The 19,680-nt window shown below is 43.1% G+C and overlaps 1 protein-coding gene across 1 annotated transcript; it reads right to left on the bottom strand.

Annotated features, from left to right (window-relative positions):
• Nucleotides 1-1,323: 1,323 nt before the first annotated feature.
• mboat1 (membrane bound O-acyltransferase domain containing 1) lies at nt 1,324-19,200 on the bottom strand. The gene is made up of 13 exons (XM_062538219.1): nt 18,938-19,200; nt 18,123-18,268; nt 17,804-17,881; nt 17,260-17,355; nt 8,767-8,822; nt 8,464-8,515; nt 7,224-7,419; nt 6,206-6,398; nt 5,778-5,885; nt 5,193-5,253; nt 4,915-5,047; nt 4,358-4,509; nt 1,324-3,044 (listed from the first exon to the last, which is right to left on the bottom strand). The coding sequence occupies exons 1-13, from the start codon at nt 19,022-19,024 to the stop codon at nt 2,915-2,917; spliced, it is 1,488 nt and encodes a 495-aa protein (XP_062394203.1). The 5' UTR covers nt 19,025-19,200; the 3' UTR covers nt 1,324-2,914.
• Between the last annotated feature and the right edge of the window lie 480 nt (nt 19,201-19,680).

Genomic DNA, 19,680 nt, shown 5'->3' with positions numbered 1-19,680 from the left:
CACTTCTGTGTAGGCTACTGTGACCGTTCTTAATAGGCCTACCAGTAAAAAATATCAATTAAAGGAATAACAAGAAAGAAAGAATATAGTGTTTTGGACAGTTACTTTAAACGCTTTGATAGTGTTTGGTGTAAGCTTTGAGATGGTTGTCCATAAACTAATCCGTTTATCATCTGAACTGGAGTTGATTGCTTCATCGCAGGAAATCTCACATTTCCCAGAACCTCTTGCAGTAGCCTACTCAGCAGTCAGTTTTTTTTTTTTTTTACAACAATCTAACCAGCAGCAGCCTTCAAGCAAATGTACAGATTTCCAGAGTATGTTCACTCTATAGCCTACTTCGTAAAGAAATACCGTAGTCTGTCTGAGACCATAAATGAATACATTTGACATAGTGTTTCTCCTGTGTTGCATTGCACTGATTTGGTAACCCCTGACATTTGAATGTCTGAGTAGATGTTAGAAGAGAAAGGTCAGGCATGATTTTTCTGGAACTGACTGAATGAACAGCTATTTGCCCTGGCAGAACGAATTGTATTAAACAAAAAAAGACACATACAAACTTTGGACAAATATTTTGGTTAAATGTTGCCATTTCCGAAGTTGATGGTGTCACCTGTTCAATTCTCCATTTAGCAGGTTTTGTGCAGTATGTCTATCCTATTACAATAATATTTAAAGTAGGCTACATTAAATCATGTTTTAGATTCAATTAAAAACCTTTGAACAAAAAGTGTTGTTTTGCTCTTCTGCATGATGCACCTATTCACTAAACCCCATAGTGCCATCTAGTGCTGATGAAAATGTAGAACTTACAGTAGGCCTTGTGTGACGTAATCCATAGTTGAATGTGAATATTCACATTTTATTGTTGCAGTTGAAGTGAAAGGATTTAAAAAAAAATCTGATTATGAATTATGTTGAATGGCATGAACCCATTCAACTCTTAAAGCATCAGTATGCAGGACTCTTTCACTTTGAATAGAGAAATAATTTTGCCATTGTCCTTAAATTCATTTTGATGGCATACGTGAAGGACGCACCTGCTATTTCTATGAGCCATCTATGCTCAGAACTAAGTAGATTTGTGGTTCAGGTCGGGACGCTAAGGCAAAAGATTTGAAAAGCTTTTTACGCCACCCACATGTAGGAAGCTTAAATGAAAAATGCTAGTAGCAACTCCTTACTGCTGCTTTATAGTGAGTATACAGTTAGTAGTAGTAGTAGTAGTAGTACTTACTTATACTTAGCCCTTCGGAAAGCAGACTGTAAGTGATCATAAAAGAAAACAGTACACTTAAAGTAGTTTGAAATTGTATTGTTAATCAGTTTATTGTCATCACACCCATACAACATTCTTTTTTTTCACATATCAGGAGCACACTTACACACACACTTGTAGCAGTATTAGCTGGTAAAAACAAAGACATTCATACATTTACACTCAAAAAAGGCATTTCTGACAAAAACAAAAAACAAAAACAAACAAAACCACATCATATAATTCATAGCGCAGACACACCACATGGTTGGCTGTGGGCAAGCAGGGTCCTACAGTGACCCCAGGGAACAGTCTTGTGAAGGAAAAGAAAATCCTTCACGCCTTGTGCCAGCCCTTCTTCAAATACAGTGTAATTCTCAAATAAATAGTTACGCAGTGGTATTAAATTAATAGTAATCAGACTCAACCAGCACCCAGTACATCAACAGTACTATCAACGTACAAACAAAACGTAACGGGCCAGAGGGGTATACTAAGAATTGAAATAAGTGGCAAACATCTGTGACAACTGCCTGAATCTAAAAAGTTCAAAGGAAAAGAAAAAACAAAGTCAACCAGAAACATCCGCCTCTGTTTGTGAAATCTGAACGCAATTTCTCCCCTTGTAGTACACCCCCCAGGCGAGAGTAGCTAGCATTAATTTACTGATGAAAGTGTGCCAAGTGACCAGATCTCCCAGTGACCTGGGCTCAGTGGGAGTGCATAGACAGTACAGTGGATTCAGTGACGTGACCCCTGACCTCTGCCCGGCGGCCATGTTTTGCGGCCATGTTTGTGAGGCTCCTTTGGCTCAGTGTCAATGCAATTCAGTAACCAGTGTATGCTGCATGCCGATCAGAGGAATCTGTTGGCAGCATGCATCCTGGGTAAATGCATATCCATGTGTGTGCAACTTTGCCTACACACAACTCCATGTTAAACAGTGGGTGGAGTGTATGTATATGCATGAATGAATTGGCATATCATAGTGAGTGCATGTGTTGTGCTGTGCTGTATTGTCTGTGTGTGTGTGTGTGTGTGTGTGTGTCTGTGTGTCTGTGTGTGTGTCTGTGTGTGTTTGTCTGTGTCTGTGTGTCTGTGTGTGTCTTTGTATGTGAGTTTACACTATGTACACTATGTGGACAGAGTTGTGTGTTTGTATTGTACAAAATACTTGTGTGTGTTCAATGGGTATTTCTGTGTGTATCTCTGCAAGTGTCTGCATGTGCATTGGGTATTTATGTGTGTGTGTGTGTGTGTGTGTGTGTGTGTGTGTGTATGTATGTGTGTATTTGTGTCTGGTGGGCATTTCTCTCTCTCTCTCTCTCTCTCTGTGTGTGTGTGTGTGTGTGTGTGTGTGTGTGTGTGTGTGTGTGTGTGTGTGTGTGTGTGTGTGTGTGTGTGTGTGTGTGTGTGTGTGTGTGTGTGTGTGTGTGTGTGTGTGTGTGTGTGTGTGTGTGTGTTGTTTGCTGCTCAGGGCCGCCCAACCAGCGGGTGCTGTCCTTGCTGAGCAGTCTTTGTTGTGTTCACACAGAGGGGCCTTTGTCCCATCCTGCCCCTTTCTCCACACACACACACACACACACACACACACACACACACACACACACACACACACACACACACACACTTGTTCTTCAGCAAAGGAGCACGTCAGTCTCCTTTCACGTTGTTGTTGAGGTTGTGAGGCTGAGGTTGAGGCTGCAGCAGGGGGGCTCTGGGTTTGCTGGGCAGAGAGAGTGCGAGCAGCACACTGATGATGTGCACATGGAAGTACATCGATCTGAAGAGGAGGACAACAAGAGAGAGAAAGAGAGAGAGAGAGAGAGAGAGAGAGAGAGAGAGAGAGAGAGAGAGAGAGAGAGAGAGAGAGAGAGAAGGGAGGGGGGGTTAGACAGAAGCAACACACTATTGGAGAAAGGGGCAGTTTATCTGAAAGGGAGATAAACAGAAAAGGAGAGCGATAGAGAGAGAGAGAGAGAGAGAAGGAGAGAGAGAGAGAGAGAGAGAGAGAGAGTGTGTGTGTGTGTGTGTTTGTGTGTATCCACGATATCCTGTTTCATTAAGGTATAAAAATAAAGTCACACAGAGGTCAAACCATAGATATACTATATACAATATATGGGTCAAATGCTCTGGCCAATCTTTAACATGGGAAAGACAAGAGAATACATCAATTTCAATAGTTTTTACTTTCCTATACATGTTAGGACGATATACTGTACGTCAATGTCTTTCCACATGTACGTGTTTTTACTTGAGTGCAATGCATGTGTTTAATTTATTTGAAAATATGCCTAAAAATATATGCACATAGTACAGACATATACACACACAGTATACTGGTCAGAACTAGGGGGTTCATACTGTAGGGCATGCTGCTCCTTTGTGGGAAAAAAGTTTTTTGGAAAATATTCATTTTCAGTTACTACGAGTATGTTTTTTGTCTCAAAAATATGTCCTCTTGTCAAAGTACATACGCTTATGTCACGTGAGCAGCATTTTAGAAAAAATAAAATGTGTGAAAACGAGGCTTTGGTGGTAGACCTACTGCCATTCATTAGTGTCACTTACAATTTGAGCTGCTTTGATACCGATCCTGATGGGTTGCACCTGCAGTATCACATTGTGAGTTCTACTGTAGAGGTGTACAGTGTAGTGTAGTGGCTGAGACGGAACACACACCTGTAGTATTGCATCGTGGGTTCTACTGTACAGGTGTGCAGTTTAGTGTAGTGGCTGAGACGGAACACACACCTGTAGTATTGCATCGTATATCGTACAGGTGTGCAGTTTAGTGTAGTGGCTGAGACGGAACACACACCTGTAGTATTGCATCGTATATTGTACAGGTGTGCATTGTAGTGTAGTGGCTGAGATGGAAGACACACCTGTACTATTGCATCGTGGGTTCTACTGTACAGGTGTGCAGTTTGTAGTGGCTGAGACGGAACACACACCTGTAGTGTTGCATCGTGGGTTCTGTACAGGTGTGCAGTGTAGTGTAGTGGCTGGGATGGAACACACACCTGTACTATTGCATCGTATATTATACAGGTGTGCAGTGTAGTGTAGTGGCTGGGAAGGAACACACACCTGTAGTATTGCATTGTGGGTTCTACTGCCAGCAGCAGGAAAGGCATGACGGTGTAGCAGATAGTGAGCTGGGTGGCGGCCCAAGTTACCACGTCATAGCTCAACTTAAGCGTGCTGGACGACAGGAAGTGATGTCGCACATTCTTACGCATCTGAGGGGAGAAGGGGGGGGTAGGGTACAAAGGTTAGTCAGGGTGGAAGAAGTCAAGAATGCACAAGAATGAAATTCACAAGAATGTAATTCGAGCAAAACAATATGATGTTAACAGCGTGAATGTGTATATGTACATAATGTGGGTGGACCTATATGAATAAGAAAGTGTGTGGGTGCTGGACAGGGATATTATAACACACTACATCTACTTTATCTTATTTTTCTTTGTTCTTTTATCTGCTCATATGTAAAGTACTCTGAATCACCAGTATAACTGCCCTGCCAGAGACCAGACGAACATTCTGGAGAATGTGCAGTGTTCCATTCTATTTCATTCTATTCTATTCCATGGGTGCATTTTAGCACAGGTATCAGTCAAAGGCAGGAAAGCATGGAGACTCACTGCGCGGGCAGCCATAGTGATTGGGATGGCGGTGAGGAAGGTAAAGTAATATCCTGGGTAGACGCCATGCCACAGCGCCGACAGCACGAATGTCAGGGCCGTACGGTAGCGGGACGCACGGTCGTAGCACACACTTCAAAACAGGCCGGGAGACAGAAAAAGATTACTCTCAGAGGCCAAGCAATTGTCATGTTCTCAAATTACTATCTGTAAGCATTAGCAATTACATATTTTTAAAGCAAATAATCCTTCCCTGAAAAATTAAAGGAAAGTCTCACCATTTCAGCCAAATCCCTGTCTGAATATTCCAGTTGTCGATGAAGTTTTTAAAGCTGGTCGCTGTCTGAAAACAACAAAGAAAAAAACAGTTAAGCAGATCAGAGTCACACTTAACTGACATCAGTGTAAGTGATCAAGTTTGCGAAGGTGTAAGGATTCAAAACGCTAATGACAGGATAGGATAGGGCCTGCAACCTATCATTAAATTGTTGCACGTTTCAGTTTCTGTTTCATGGCAGTTGTTTACTGACGTTTTTTTTTTTTTTTCAAGCTTCCAGCCTCCATTTGGGTAACGTCACAACGCTATGAATTGTGGGTAATTCCCTTGAGTGCAGTGTTCACAAATGCTGACTTGGGGAGTCGGCACAGAAAGGGTGCGAGCGAGCCCTCAAGCACTTCACAGTTTTGCAGTGGCACAGCCCTAAACCTCAGGAGGTTCTCGGGAACGCGCATCAAAGTGTGTGAGTGCCTAAGGTGAGAGATTGGGATTTGGCCTATGACCACACACACAACTCAGGAAGATGAAAAGTAGGAAGGAAGTTGAAGGAGTTGAAAAGCATTTTGAAACAAATACTTCCGTTCACTTGCCTCAATTTCCCAAATATTAATGTTTGAGACGAGGTCCCAGGACACTTCTCCCTTCTCATTTAGACCTTTGATGCCATACCCTGCTGCATTGTGGACCGCATCCGCTAAGCAATAAAAACACGAGGAAATCAATCAATAAATAATACATAAATAAATAAAACATGACATGCAAACATTAACACTGTTGTGAACGGTAACTCTGTCCCGTATAGAGCATCACAGTAGAGTATTAGGTTTCTTTGGGCCCAGATAAACAAGTCTAGTTTACACGGCATCACTCAGAAGGACAAGGAACAATGGCTTCCCAGGCCTGAACTACTACTAAATGTCCTTCTGTAGAGTCTGAGGTAAATTGCACCAAATTCCTCAGATGGAAATGGACTTTCAGCGCTCTGAAAAGGTCTCATCGCTGTGAATCACATACCTAACGTCCAGGCGAAGTAAAACTTGGGTCTGGCTGCCTGTATGGACACAAAGGCGTACGTCAGCCTGGTGAGGAAGGGCGCCTGGCTGATGAAGAGCGGGTCCATGTTGTGTGCGATGGGGAAGGCTTTGGTGATGGTGAAGAACACCAGCAGACATCCAGCGCAGACAAGCAGCTTATGGACGACAGCGCCCTGTGGGGAACGAGTGAACTCAAATCAGCCCTGGAAACACTCAAGGCTGGACATGTCTTCTCCTCAAATCAGCCCTGAACACACTCAAGGCTGGACATGTCTTCTCCTCAAATCAGCCCTGGAAACACTCAAGGCTGGACACGTCTTCCCCTCAAATCAGCCCTGAACACACTCAAGGCTGGACATGTCTTCTCCTCAAATCAGCCCTGGAAACACTCAAGGCTGGACACGTCTTCCCCTCAAATCAGCCCTGAACACACTCAAGGCTGGACATGTCTTCTCCTCAAATCAGCCCTGGAAACACTCAAGGCTGGACATCTGTCTTCTCCTCAAAGCCAGCACTGACAAAACGAGAGGTTTACATTACAATCAAAACTGACAAGTGGCTTCAAAGGTCTTCATTAAAAGGATTGGTACTTAGTTCACCACACATAAAATACCAAGTTTGACAGCTCTCTGATGGAAGTTTATTTTTCCTGGAGGGTAATATTTAATGACCATCATTTCTGTGGTGGCATAAATAATTGTGTGTGTCAGACCTGTAAATAAAAACAACTAGCTAAACAAAGAAGGTCCACATGCTGTACAGGGCTGCTCATAACCATATGGGTATTGAAGTCAACAGGGTTAACCATCTGAATCTACTTACAGACTAAACTACTTATCACTACCATGTCGGTGACAATTTATGACACTACACATATGATTATCGAGTGCAATTATTAAGGAAGCACAAGAATCAGGTTGTGTGTGTGTGTGTGTGTGTGTGTGTGAGTGTGGGAGAGAGAATAGCTGTTCTCCTGGTGAATGTGCCTTTTGTCTCACCACTGGCGAGGGCTCGGCCACTTTGTCCCATCCGTTCTGCACAGACACTCCCTGAGCCCCCGGCCTCCGCAGCCTGTGCTGGGCATGCCTGCCCTCGATGAAGGCCACGTAGTCCTTGTAGTTACTGCAAGGCCCCACCAGCACGCTGAAGAAGTTCAGGTTGTAGCTCAGGTACTGCAGCAGTGAAGGCTTCGATCTGGGAGAGAGATAGAGCGAAATAACCCTAAACACCAAATCCAAGTTTTGACTGTGTTTAAATCCCAAACAGGCATCAGATGGCCAGCGCACGCCACCTGAAAGAATTCACTGCTTGTTGCAACCACACACACACTTTTGCTTGCATTTTCTCTTCCATGGGAGCCAACACTTCCACAGACAATATAGTTTGTAGGTCAACACCCTCAAAAAAAAAGTGTAACTTATGCCTGACTTTTATAAAAATTGTATTTTATTATGTATTGTAAAGCACTTTGTGATTATATATGTGAAAAGCGCTATACAAATAAAATACTTACTTACTTACTTACTTACTCATAAATCTTTCTGACAACATACTGTATTTCCTTAGCTAAAAACAGCTCCATATTACACACACAAGTAAAGAAAATGATGATCCATTCTGCAGTGCATCATGCTAGTGTTCTTTGGCACTGTGCTGCAGAGTTTGGATTCAAAGCGTAAATAAAATGACTATGAGCCGAGCTGAGCTGCTGACCGTGTTCCATTTTGGATGAACAGGATGGAAAGTGTACTGCTTTCAACAAAAACAAAAGGATATGTCACTGTCCAAAGGCTTATACGGTTACTGTACTGTGTATCAAAGCAATCGCAATCCCATTACCACTAACTGTTTATTGAGACGTACCTCTGGAAATCCACCAAGAATGCATTCATGGCTAAAGGCAAAATGTGCTCCTATAACTATGTTGTTAACTAGAAAAGCACTCAGAGAGCGCAGACCTCTGCCAAACGAAAACATAACCACCTCCCGGATCAAAACGGTGATACGGATCACTCAGAAACTTTGTAGTTTCTTACATGGGTCATTTCAGACCTTCCCTGAAAATGTTGTCGAAATCCATCTATAACTTTTTGAGTTATCTTGCGAACAAACAAACAAACAACAAACAAACAGACAGACAGACAGACAGACAGACAGACAGACAGACAGACAAACCCCGATGAAAACATAACCTCCTTGGCGGAGGTTAAAATGAAAAGTGCCACGTGGAGTACTTACAGTACAGCCTGCTCTTTTTGCTCCGCCGTCAGAGTGTCTTCCTTACTTGTGCCTGATGACACAACACATACAGTAAGTTAGGTGGGCAATTTATCCAAAGCCGCTATTTAAATAAATCAATTTAGACTCATACATTTAGAGCATAATAATAAATCACAGTTAAATCCTGAATATCTAAATGTAATATTATACTATACTGATATATATATATATATATATATTTTTTTTTTTATGCTATAAACTGTATGAATCTAAATTGATTACAACAACTTGTAATCAGACTTGTCAGCATATTATCCTTACCATCGTGCACCTGAAATGCGAGGATAGTGATCTTCTGTGTGACTATCATCAGAGGCCTGGAAAAGGAGGTATTTTGTGAATAGGTGAAATCGGATCCCCTTTTGGTAATGTTTGGTGATGCATTTTAAAAATGTACGTAGCTGGTGATTATTATTATACATTCATTATTATATGTTATTGTTTTTGTATGTCTGTATACTGTATGTCATGTAACATCTATCACTATCTATCAATCTATCTATCTATCTATCTATCTATCTATCTATCTATGTATCTGATACTGGACATACAAGAAAGAAAAGTCCAAGGTATGACACTCTCAAGACACTTTGTAATGAAGGACGGTGGAGCCAACAAACTGGTTTCTGTGATGCAACCAGTGAAGACACGTAAGCACCAAATCTATCAACGCCAAACAGTTTGGCTATTTCCGACAAAACCTACTTACTCATACTGTAACCACAAATTGGAATGGGTTTGAAGTTCCACGGAAGTAAAAATGGAATAATTGAAGTCCTGGCATGTATACATTAGGCGTGGTGCTACGTATTTATTCAAGTTGCTCAACCAGGAAAACAGGCACCCAGGGATTCCTGAAAAGAAAGCCTTCCTTGTGTCAAATTGTCTTTGATCTTATTATGTTTATGTGCGTATCTTTCTGAAGAGAATTAGGAAGTGACTATAACTAGACTGAACCTGTCAGCTGCTTTCAGAGTCTCAGGATGTGGAAACGGACACTCAAACGATGACATGTTTTGTTCTGAAGTAACCTCCATGACCAGACATGCCATTAACATCAATTACTCATAGACATACTGTCACTGAGTTCAGACTAGCGAACAGAGAAAAAAGCAACTCACTCTCCAAACACTGCTTCAATGATTTCATAATGTATCCTCAAGTGTGTCTGGGTAGTGCCTACACTAAATAGATATTTCTATGTATTGTGCGGTCCAAGTGGTGAAGCCTAAAGTTAAACTAAACTATCTCCGCCAAGCCCAAACATCTCAATTTCATGAAACAAGGCATACAGTATAGACCAGCCATCACCAAATGGCGGACCGCGGTCCGGGTCCGGACCGAGTGACAGCTCTGTCCGGACCCGTCCAAATTAGATCAGAGAGTAGCCTGTCTCTACGCTCTGTAATAAAAACAATAAATCATTCGTTCATGCGCAGTTAATTTAGTTGTTAGGCTACGACAGGAGAATCAGCCAATCAATCTCAGTTTTGAATCGATTGTTTATCTTTCAGCAACAGCGAATAGCGGGTGAGAGTAGCCTAAGAGAGGAGATGAGAGAAAATGGCCTGCTCGAAAGTAAGAAAAGTAGACTGTGAAAACCGAACATTCAAAGATGAATGGACGGAGCTATATATGTTCGTTCTACCTGCAGGTAGTTCTAAACCGGTGTGTCTTGTATGTTGTGAAACGGTGGCATTAATTAAAAGCGGCAACGTTAAGCGTCATTATGAGACTAAACACGGGTCGTTCGAGGAGAAATACCCACAGAAGTCCGCACAGAGGGCAAGTAAAATTCTGGAGTTGAAAGCACAGTACGACAGGTCCACTCGTGTGATAACCCATGCATTTACAGGCCAGCAACGGGCAAATGAGTGTTCACTAAAAATTGCGTGGATTTTGGCAAAGCACAAGAAAGCATTCAGCGACGGGACAGTTGTGAAGGAGTGCTTAAATGCGGCTGCAGAAACTTTACTTGACGGTAAACAAAAAAACGACATGTGTGAAAAAATCAGGCAAATCCCATTGTCTGCTACAACGACTACTAGAAAATCTGAACTTTTAGCGGAGGATGTATTGGCACAGCTAGATGCAGCTGTTCAGAACGCAGTGTGCATATCCTTAGCCATTGATGAGTCCACAGATGTAACAGATAATGCCCAGCTTTTGGTGTATGTGAGATTTTTTCACAAAGAGACAAAAGAGATGGTTGAGGACATTTTAGGCTCAACGCCACTTGAGACACACACAAGAGGAGAGGATATATTTGAGGCGATAAAGGAGATGCTCACAAAAAGAAAGATTAATCTGAACCAAGTAGTCTCAGTCACCACAGATGGTGCACCTGCCATGGTTGGGAGAGAGAAGGGGGCTGTTGCACGGATGAAACAAAACAACCCTGATCTGTTATCCTACCACTGTATCATCCATCAGACTGTTCTCTGTGCCATTCTGTCCGAAGGGTTTGCTGAAGTAATGAATACTATGATGAAACTGATAAACTTCCTCAGGGCATCCTCATCCCATCAGCATCGACTGCTGAGAGAATTTCTGAAAGAAATGGAGGCAAATGCGAATGACTTGCTACTCCACAACAATGTAAGATGGCTGAGTAAGGGCAACGCTCTGGAGCGCTTCTGGTCCATCCGAAAAGAGATAGCTGCTTTCTTACAGCAGCTCAAGAGTCAAAAAGCAACACAGTTTGCAAACTTTTTGCAAGATAAGCACAAGATGGATGTGGTGGCATTTTTGGTGGACATCACAGGACACCTTAATGAGCTCAATTTAAAGTTGCAGGGGCAGAAAAATTCTATCTGTGATTTGATGAAATCTGTCCGCTCCTTCCAGATGAAGCTGGGCATTTTCAAAGAAGATATCCAAGGAGAGTGTGAGCACTTCCCACAAATGCGGGAACAAATTCAGGGTGAGAGAGACATATCCCCTTATGTCAGCTTCATAGACAAGCTGATTGGAAACTTCAGTCAACGATTTGACTGCTTCAACCTTGGGCAGCAGCTCCTCCTGCTAATTGAGAATCCATTCCTTATCAGAGAAGTCAGAGGATTTTCAAAAGAAGTGACACAGACATTCAAGTGGGCACATCCTGGATCTTTACAGTTAGAGCTCACTGATCTGCAAGCAGATGTTGCCCTGAGAGCACATTTTGAAACGACTGACTCTGCTACTTTCTGGTTACAGATTGTGCCAGAAACCATGTTCCCTGGTCTAACCAAAGTAGCACTACACACCTTAACCATGTTTGGATCAACTTACAGCTGTGAGACCGCTTTCTCTACAATGAACATTATTAAAACAAAGTACCGTTCTAGGCTCACCAATGAGCATCTCCACATGTGCATGAGACTGGCACTAACCCCATTTAAGCCAAGATTCAAACTGTTGGCAGGACAGTTACATGCCCATTTCTCTCACTAGGAAAGGAAGTTGGAAAGCGAAGGAGAGGTGGAAAGGAGAGAGGAAAAGGGAGCCCTGCACTATTCTGATAATTCAGTAAATTCTGCCCTGTTATATTTTACTTGAAATGTAGGCATTGGCCTCCTGTGTTATTTTATTTGAAATGTAGGCATTGGCCTCCTGTGTTATTTATTTGAAATGTAGGCATTGGCCTCCTGTGTTATTTTATTTGAAATGCACTGGCCTCCTGTGTTATTTTATTTGAAATGTACAGTAGGCATAGTTAATGTTCAAAAAAGGGAGTTGGCAGCTCAAAGGTCTTATATATTTTTTTTTTCTTAAAGATGCACTTTTATTTTATTCTAAGTAGGCCTACAAATGATTTTTATATGAATTATAAAAATGATAATATTCTGCATGTTTTACATAACTTGAGGCCCTAAGTTCAGGCTGCTCTTGTCTGTTGTCTGTTACTTGAAATTGAAAGACAACTACAGTATTGCTTTCCATTCTAGAACCATTAGAGTTCAGATGTTTCGGTATGTTAATAGCATATTACAGTGAAAATGCTTGAAATGTAACAATAAATTAATATATTCTGTCAAAATGTACGTGCATTATTGATTTTAGTACCATCAGGGTACACTATTTTGAGTGACAATATAAGATTCGGACCTTTGTTGGGAGGAAATTTTTGTAACTGGACCTCTTTGATTTTTAATTGAATACCCCTGGTATAGACCATGCTCACAAAGATTACTTTTTGAATAATTATTTTTGATGTCAATCCGTTTCAAAGATACTCTTCAATTACATTTCAGGGAGTGGCACGCTATGGTTCTATTACCTATATGTTCTGCAGTAGGTCCAATCATTACCCAAACTTACAAACGAATCAGCACAACAGTCTTCGGAGACACAGCAAATCTCATAAAAATCCCATGCAAACAAGTCATCATTTTTACGGCTATGAATGTTTTTGGTGATTGAACTTTGCTGGTGAAACCAAAGATGTTCAGTGGTTTAGGGGGTTAGCACTGCAGAGGTCGTCCTCAGTTCAAATCCCAGCAAAGGCGAGGCCTCCCGTACAACTGCACAGTCATCCACAATGCTGAGTCAGTTAGATTTTCATGGCAAGCATCCTATCAAGGTTCCATGCAGTGAAGCTGCTGGAACTCTATTCATTTGTGCCACCTACGTCACTATCAAGTATACGCCGCCATATGTCTTTGTTATTGTCAATTTTCAGACAGAGTGATTGGGCAGCAAAAACCATCGGGCCAAAGCGCACAAAAATGGGCAAGTTGATTGTAAACTTCCCCTGGCTGCTACACAGGTACATTTAATGACACACACTGGCTCTCTGGGTGACGCTAATCATATTTATGTTTTCGCAGGTATCTTTGAAATGGCTTATGATATTTTTGCCCGAGATCCATACATAATTTAAATGTCTGCATTCTCTGATAATGTCTTAGACACAATTAAATATCTAAACTCCATAACCAATCCATTCCCAATACATACTTTCTCTGAGCAATTTCCTACTGTATTGCAAAAAACATATCAAGTCAAGTTAATTTAGTCCTAAATGCATCCTTGCTTTCAGTGACCTGTAACATTAAAAAATGAATTGAAAACACACTATGTATCCTACATATCTTTATTAGGTAGAACTTCTAGAAAACTAATCAATCAGATCACATTGATGTCATATTTATTTGCAAATGCATCCATAGTCCATCAAATCTAGATGAAGCTCCAACATTCCTCAAGACTCATTCAAGGTCCTTCAGTCATACTGTTGCCTCTAAGACTCCAAGTCAACAAAGTCAAACAACTACTTCCAAGGTTGATACTTTGTTGGGGCGCTGAGGGCTGCTACTTGCAGCTATATTTACCGTATGATTTGGAGTGTCATGTCCTATTCCTACTCCTTATAATTCCTAACAGCTTCCCAGCCTCTTCTCAGAAGTGGAATTCCTAAAAATCGAGGCCAGCAAATGTAATTTCACATCGAAAGACCCTTCCTCTGAAATAGTGTCTCCCACAGTGAAGGAGGGGAACACTAATTCTATCTTCGCACTTGGCATTGTGGCCCCAGCGAAGCGACAATCACTGTGTGTTTGTTTCCATTCAGGCCTTTGTGGAAAGAATGTCCTCTGTTTTGGCAAAGATACTGACCACTTTGTGCGAGGGTTGCACATTGCGCGGTCACATGACCAGGGCAGTGTCCAGCGCCAGCTGACGATGCCAGGGCCGGCGTGGCATTGCCAGGAACGCGCAAGAGTAGCGAGGAAGAGAGACGAGCTCTTGGGTTGAGTCATCACTATTCCGTTATTAAGTGATGATGTAATAATGGGATAATAAATCTCTTTTCTGGGTCCAACGGCTTTCAGACTCACTTGTTTTTCTCCATAGACAGTCAAATAAACTATCTTCTTCCCGCTATTCTGAGAAGCCTTTAAGATAATTGTCATCTTGCTACTGACTTGTTGCCTCGACCTAATCAAATCCTATTTTTCGCGGAAGCCTGCCCTGGACGTTACCCTTGAATATATCATCTGACTGCACAGCTACAGTAATTACTCTGTTAAAGTTTAGCGATTTTGTTTTACAATCGCTAAAACGGAGGTGATCATGACAAAGTGTACAAGTTGCAAAAAACGTCTGGCTGCACTAGTACACGTCTTTTCACGAAAAAGACGTGTACTAGTGATGTCTGACTTAAGAACCGAATTGTCCCGTGTTGTCTGACTTAAGAACCGAATTGACTCTTTGCAAGCCCCAGCAGGCTACTGGGACGGGTCAGGACACATGTGACATGAATCTCACTACTCGCCTTACTATCAGCATGTATAAATCTTATCTCACAACCTCAAGAGTTACTATTGCTTGTAGAATTCTCTGACGAGAGGGGCAATGCAGAACTGTGTCACGTTTTGCATGTTCTTAAAAACATGGCATTGAGTAGCCTACATTGAACACACACCAAAATGAATGACTGATGGTCCCAAGGACCTACTCCTAAGACACTTGTTTTCTCCACAGAGAGACTGGGCTGGAACACTTCCAGGAAGGTTCTGGAGAGAGGGAAGCCCTACCAGGTTTAGTCATCATGCCCAGCCACTGAGGAATCTGTGACGTGGTCTTCCTGGGCATTCCAGTTTTGCAACATTGGTAACATTTCCAACACTTGACCATGGCTCCAAATACATTGTTTACAAATCACACACACAAACACACACACACATGTTACCCATGGGGCATGTTACCCAAGGTAACTTCAACATGGAGCAAGGAAGTGCTACATTCACACATTAAAGAGCCCCTTCCTCCGGTAATGAAATGAGGAATGAGGAATTTTCTCACTTTATTGCATTAAGTGCCTCTGGAGCACTGGATGACTCTCACTTCCCTCTTCTCCTTAAAATTCCCAGTCGGCACAACCTAACTGAGTTCAAAGTTCGGCAGGGGACAGTCCTCGGAGGGGAAGGCATTTAAATGCAGGCCTGTGTGTGTGTGTGTGTGTGTGTGTGTGTGTGTGTGTGTGAGTGTTTGTATGTGTGAGAGTGTGTGTGTGTGTGTGTGTGTGTGTGTGTGAGTGTTTGTATGTGTGAGAGTGTGTGTGTGTGTGTGTGTGTGTGTGTGTGTGTGTGTGTGTGTGTGAGTGTGTGTGTGTGTGTGTGTGTGTGTGTGTGTGTGAGTGTGTGAGTGTGTGTGTGTGTGTGTGTGTGTGTGTGTGTGAGTGTGTGAGTGTTTACAGTGTGTTAGAGGAGCCAGCTCCAGTGTGGGAGCGTGGGAAGAAGAGGAGGCTGAGGACAGCAGGCTGAGGGAGCAGTGTGACAGCCTCTCAGCTCTCACACACACACACTGGTGGGCCGTTCAGCGGTCACACACACACTGGCGGGCCGTTCACCGGCCTAATAGGAGGCAGCTGACGTCCCTGCCCGTCCGTCCGTCCGTCCATCTCCTCAGACAGAGCTGCTTGTGTACGAAACGGCTGGCGAATCCCAGAGACGGGGTGGGGACTGAAAAGCAGTCCGGTCCCACGTTCCCCTACACCTGCTCTAGATCAGGCTCCAGTCAGAGCTGGATCCGAGCCGGATCAAAGCCAGATTGGAGTCAGATACACACAAGATCCGAGCCGGATCGAAGCCAGATTGGAATCAGATACGCACAAGATTGAAGCCGGATCGAAACCAGATTAGTCAGACACTCACAAGATCCGAGCCGGATCGAAGCCAGGTCAGAGCCAGATATATACACACAGAATCAGAACCAATTCAGAACCAGATCAGAGCCGGATCGAAGCCAAATCAGAGCCAGATACACACCAAATCAGAGCCAGATACACACCAGATCAGAGCCAGATACACACCAGATCAGAGCCAGATCAGAGCCAGATGCACACCAGATCAGAGCCAGATACACACCAGATCAAGGCCAGATCAGAGCCAGATGCACACCAGATCAGAGCCAGATGCACACCAGATCAGAGCCAGATACACACCAGATCAGAGCCAGATCAGAGCCAGATGCACACCAGATCCCAGAGCTGTATAAGAGCCGAGTGTGTGCTGAATCAGGGTCAGAGTAGAGTCAGATGTGACATGCAGGATACAGCCAGACGTGGATACATGCAGGACCCGTCCAGACGAGAGGAGGCTCAGTGTCCAGTCCATCTCCAGGGTCTGCCATCACTCCGTGGCAATGGACACAGCAGGGCAGGCCGGTGGCAAGAGAGGCAGGTATAGGTAAAACAATGACACAGTCTTATCTCCGTTTGTGTTTATTTTAGGGTGTGTTTTGGGCCTCCCTGCCACCAACTCTGCCGATAAGGAAGGAGTCAGGCACCGCAGGCGTGGCTCAGCCAACAAGAGCTTGTGGGCAAACATCTCAGGTGTTGAGGTCACTGATGAAGGCCAAATGGCCAGGTAATGACTACCACACAACTGTATCAGCTTAACTATGGGCAAAAGGTACGCTTGAAATTTGTATTTCACAACACTGACCTGACCTGCAACCGGAAGCCATTCATTGGTCCTAAAGGGAGTGTGTATGTGTGTGTGTGTGTGTGTGTGTGTGTGTTTGTGTGCTTGTGTGTGTGTGTGTGTGTGTGTGTGTGTGTGTTATGTGTGTGTGCACATGTGTGTGTATACTGATGTGTTTTGCTAAAAAAAAATAATGTCAGTGAGTACTGGAGGGTCAAGCTCACCCTGAGAAGTCTGTGGACAGGATACCATACACACACACACACACACACAAGCTCACCCTGAGAAGTCTGTGGACAGGATACCATACACACACACACACACACACACACACACACAAGCTCACCCTGAGAAGTCTGTGGACAGGATGCCGTAGTTGAAGATGAAGACCCTGCTGATCTGACATACTGTCAGGTACCCCATGGCTGCGATCATAGAATACCTGTGGGGAAAATACGACACATCACATCACAACACAACACACCCTCCCATTGTTCCTATATACACAACTCTGTAAATGAATGAACAATATGGACATTTTAGTCTTCCGGCCACACAGTTAGTTGGTGACATGCAGGCTAAAACAATGTTACCCTTATCTGCAAGCGTAGTTCGCTCAAACGGGAAAATACCATGGCGCTGACTTGCCAACATTCATCACATTCCACTAATAGAGGAGATAGAGAGAATAAAACAGAGACAGGTCTTTCTGGACATACTGACCTATAAGCCCATCTGACCAATCAGAGCTATACACATTATCGCTGTCATATCTCAGTCGTTATCTGCTAAACAGCTCCACAGGTGTTATACTCTCTGGGTTTGTTAGAGGCAGGTGTGTCTGTGTTTTTTACGCTGACTTGTGGGGTAGGCGGTGTTGACTTGCTTACCTGTGAATGTTGCCGTGGCTTGCCATGACCATGATTGCGTAACATGCAAGAACCAGGATGAAAAGGTGTGAGGCATACCTGCAGTAAACAACAACAACAACATGTGAGGCATACCTGTAGTAAACAACAAAATAACAAGATGACCAGAGCAAACCTCAAACAATTCTATGTCTTCTTTAAAAGTTCACCTTTATGTGACAGAAGGTGTGCAGACTGCACGCTCTCCTGTCTGTATGTGGTCTAAGCAGTGTGACTGACCTAATGTGCAAGCGGCATTACAACTGCACCGGACTGTGGGTCAGACACACAGCTCTCTTACCAGCCAAAGCAGAATATGGCAAAACAGCACCCAAGAAGAGTGGCCACGACATGGCGGACCACTGGACCAAATCGCCACGGACTCAGAGAGAGACGGAACCAGCAGGCCACTGCAAGCCCAAATATCTGGCAAACTAAGAAGTTCACCTAGAAGAGGGCGAAAAGGAGTCAGGGAGCAGAGATCGAGATAGAGATAGAGACCGCACTGTTAGGATAAATGAATAAATGGTCTAATTCTATTGTCTGACTCAAACATGGTTGAATGGAGCTCTATACATTAGACCCACATAATGAGAAGTGTGTGTGTGTGTGTGAGCGAGCGAGAGAGTGAGTGACACAGAGAGAGAGAGAAAGAGATGAACATTTCAGAAAGGGTGCAGAAAGTGACAATTCGTTGTTATTTTGTAAAATACAGTTGTCTCTCCACTGTCTCAAAAGCTAATGGTGACTCATCTCTCCAATAATACAAACAGCGCACACCCAGAAACTATGCAACTGGTCAACAAGTATGCAACAGGTCCGAAGCATCAGACCATCAGAATCAGAGTCATCAGTCAGTGGAGAATCATCGGTGCAATAAGACATGTAGGCTCCACTAGACATTATATTATAGATTATAATAAGGTAATATAATAATGGATTAAAAACATGCCTGAACAGTAAAGTTTATGACCGTGATAGTCACCACAGAATTTGGAAGGCAAAAGCACTCCGGATTCACAGCCAATGAAAACAACAAACAGTTATGGACCGCCAATATTTCTTTCGACGCAGACGATATTCAGACTTTTCCTCGCCGAAAAACAAACTTCCTACCTGGTCCAAAGGGACCCCAACGATGTCGCTGACTGGAGACAGCAGCAAAGAGCCTGTGGTTCTATGGATGACAGTTTCCTCCCCCATCCTTCATTTTACGCTCGAAGGTCTAACTCCAAAATTTCGGTATAGTGAATCTGCCTGTACGCTTAACGTTATTATATCACCATATGAACGAATTAAAAAGGTTGATCCGGCGAGCTGAGGATCCTGTGCACGTATGGAAGTTACATTGTTGCCGGGTGGTTCGCCGCACAGCTGAAATGTCGGAGACGTTGGTTGAATGGCGTTCCTAGCCTACGGTCCAACCACACACACCCGGGCATGACTAGCAACTTCAATGAGTTCAGCACCAAGGCGGGGCAAAGATGTCATTCTGTCAATTGAGGGGGTTGCCATGCAATACACACTTTGCATGATTGTAGAAAGTTGGTTAGAGAATGTTGGTCCCTTCCATATACGCACGACGCTGCTCCCAATTTCCCTAAAACTCACTGGCAAGTGCTTGCTAGTGTTAGTGGAATATAGTGTAGGCTATATGATGTAACACGTCGAAACAATTGTTTACAGTGTTTTCCTTTGATGATAAATACTGCAGGCTATTAATCATGCATTGTAAGTATAGACATGTTAATGGCCTTTATTAATCTGTGCAATTCGTAATACAATTTGTCCTTTTTTGGTAATGTGACATTAAAAAAAGACCACACACAAAAAAAGGAGCATTAGGGCTTTCAATTTGT

The sequence above is a fragment of the Sardina pilchardus genome, chromosome 6 (assembly GCF_963854185.1).
Source record: "Sardina pilchardus chromosome 6, fSarPil1.1, whole genome shotgun sequence".
Taxonomy (NCBI): Eukaryota; Metazoa; Chordata; class Actinopteri; order Clupeiformes; family Clupeidae; genus Sardina; species Sardina pilchardus.
This window is presented reverse-complemented; position numbering and strand designations above follow the sequence as displayed.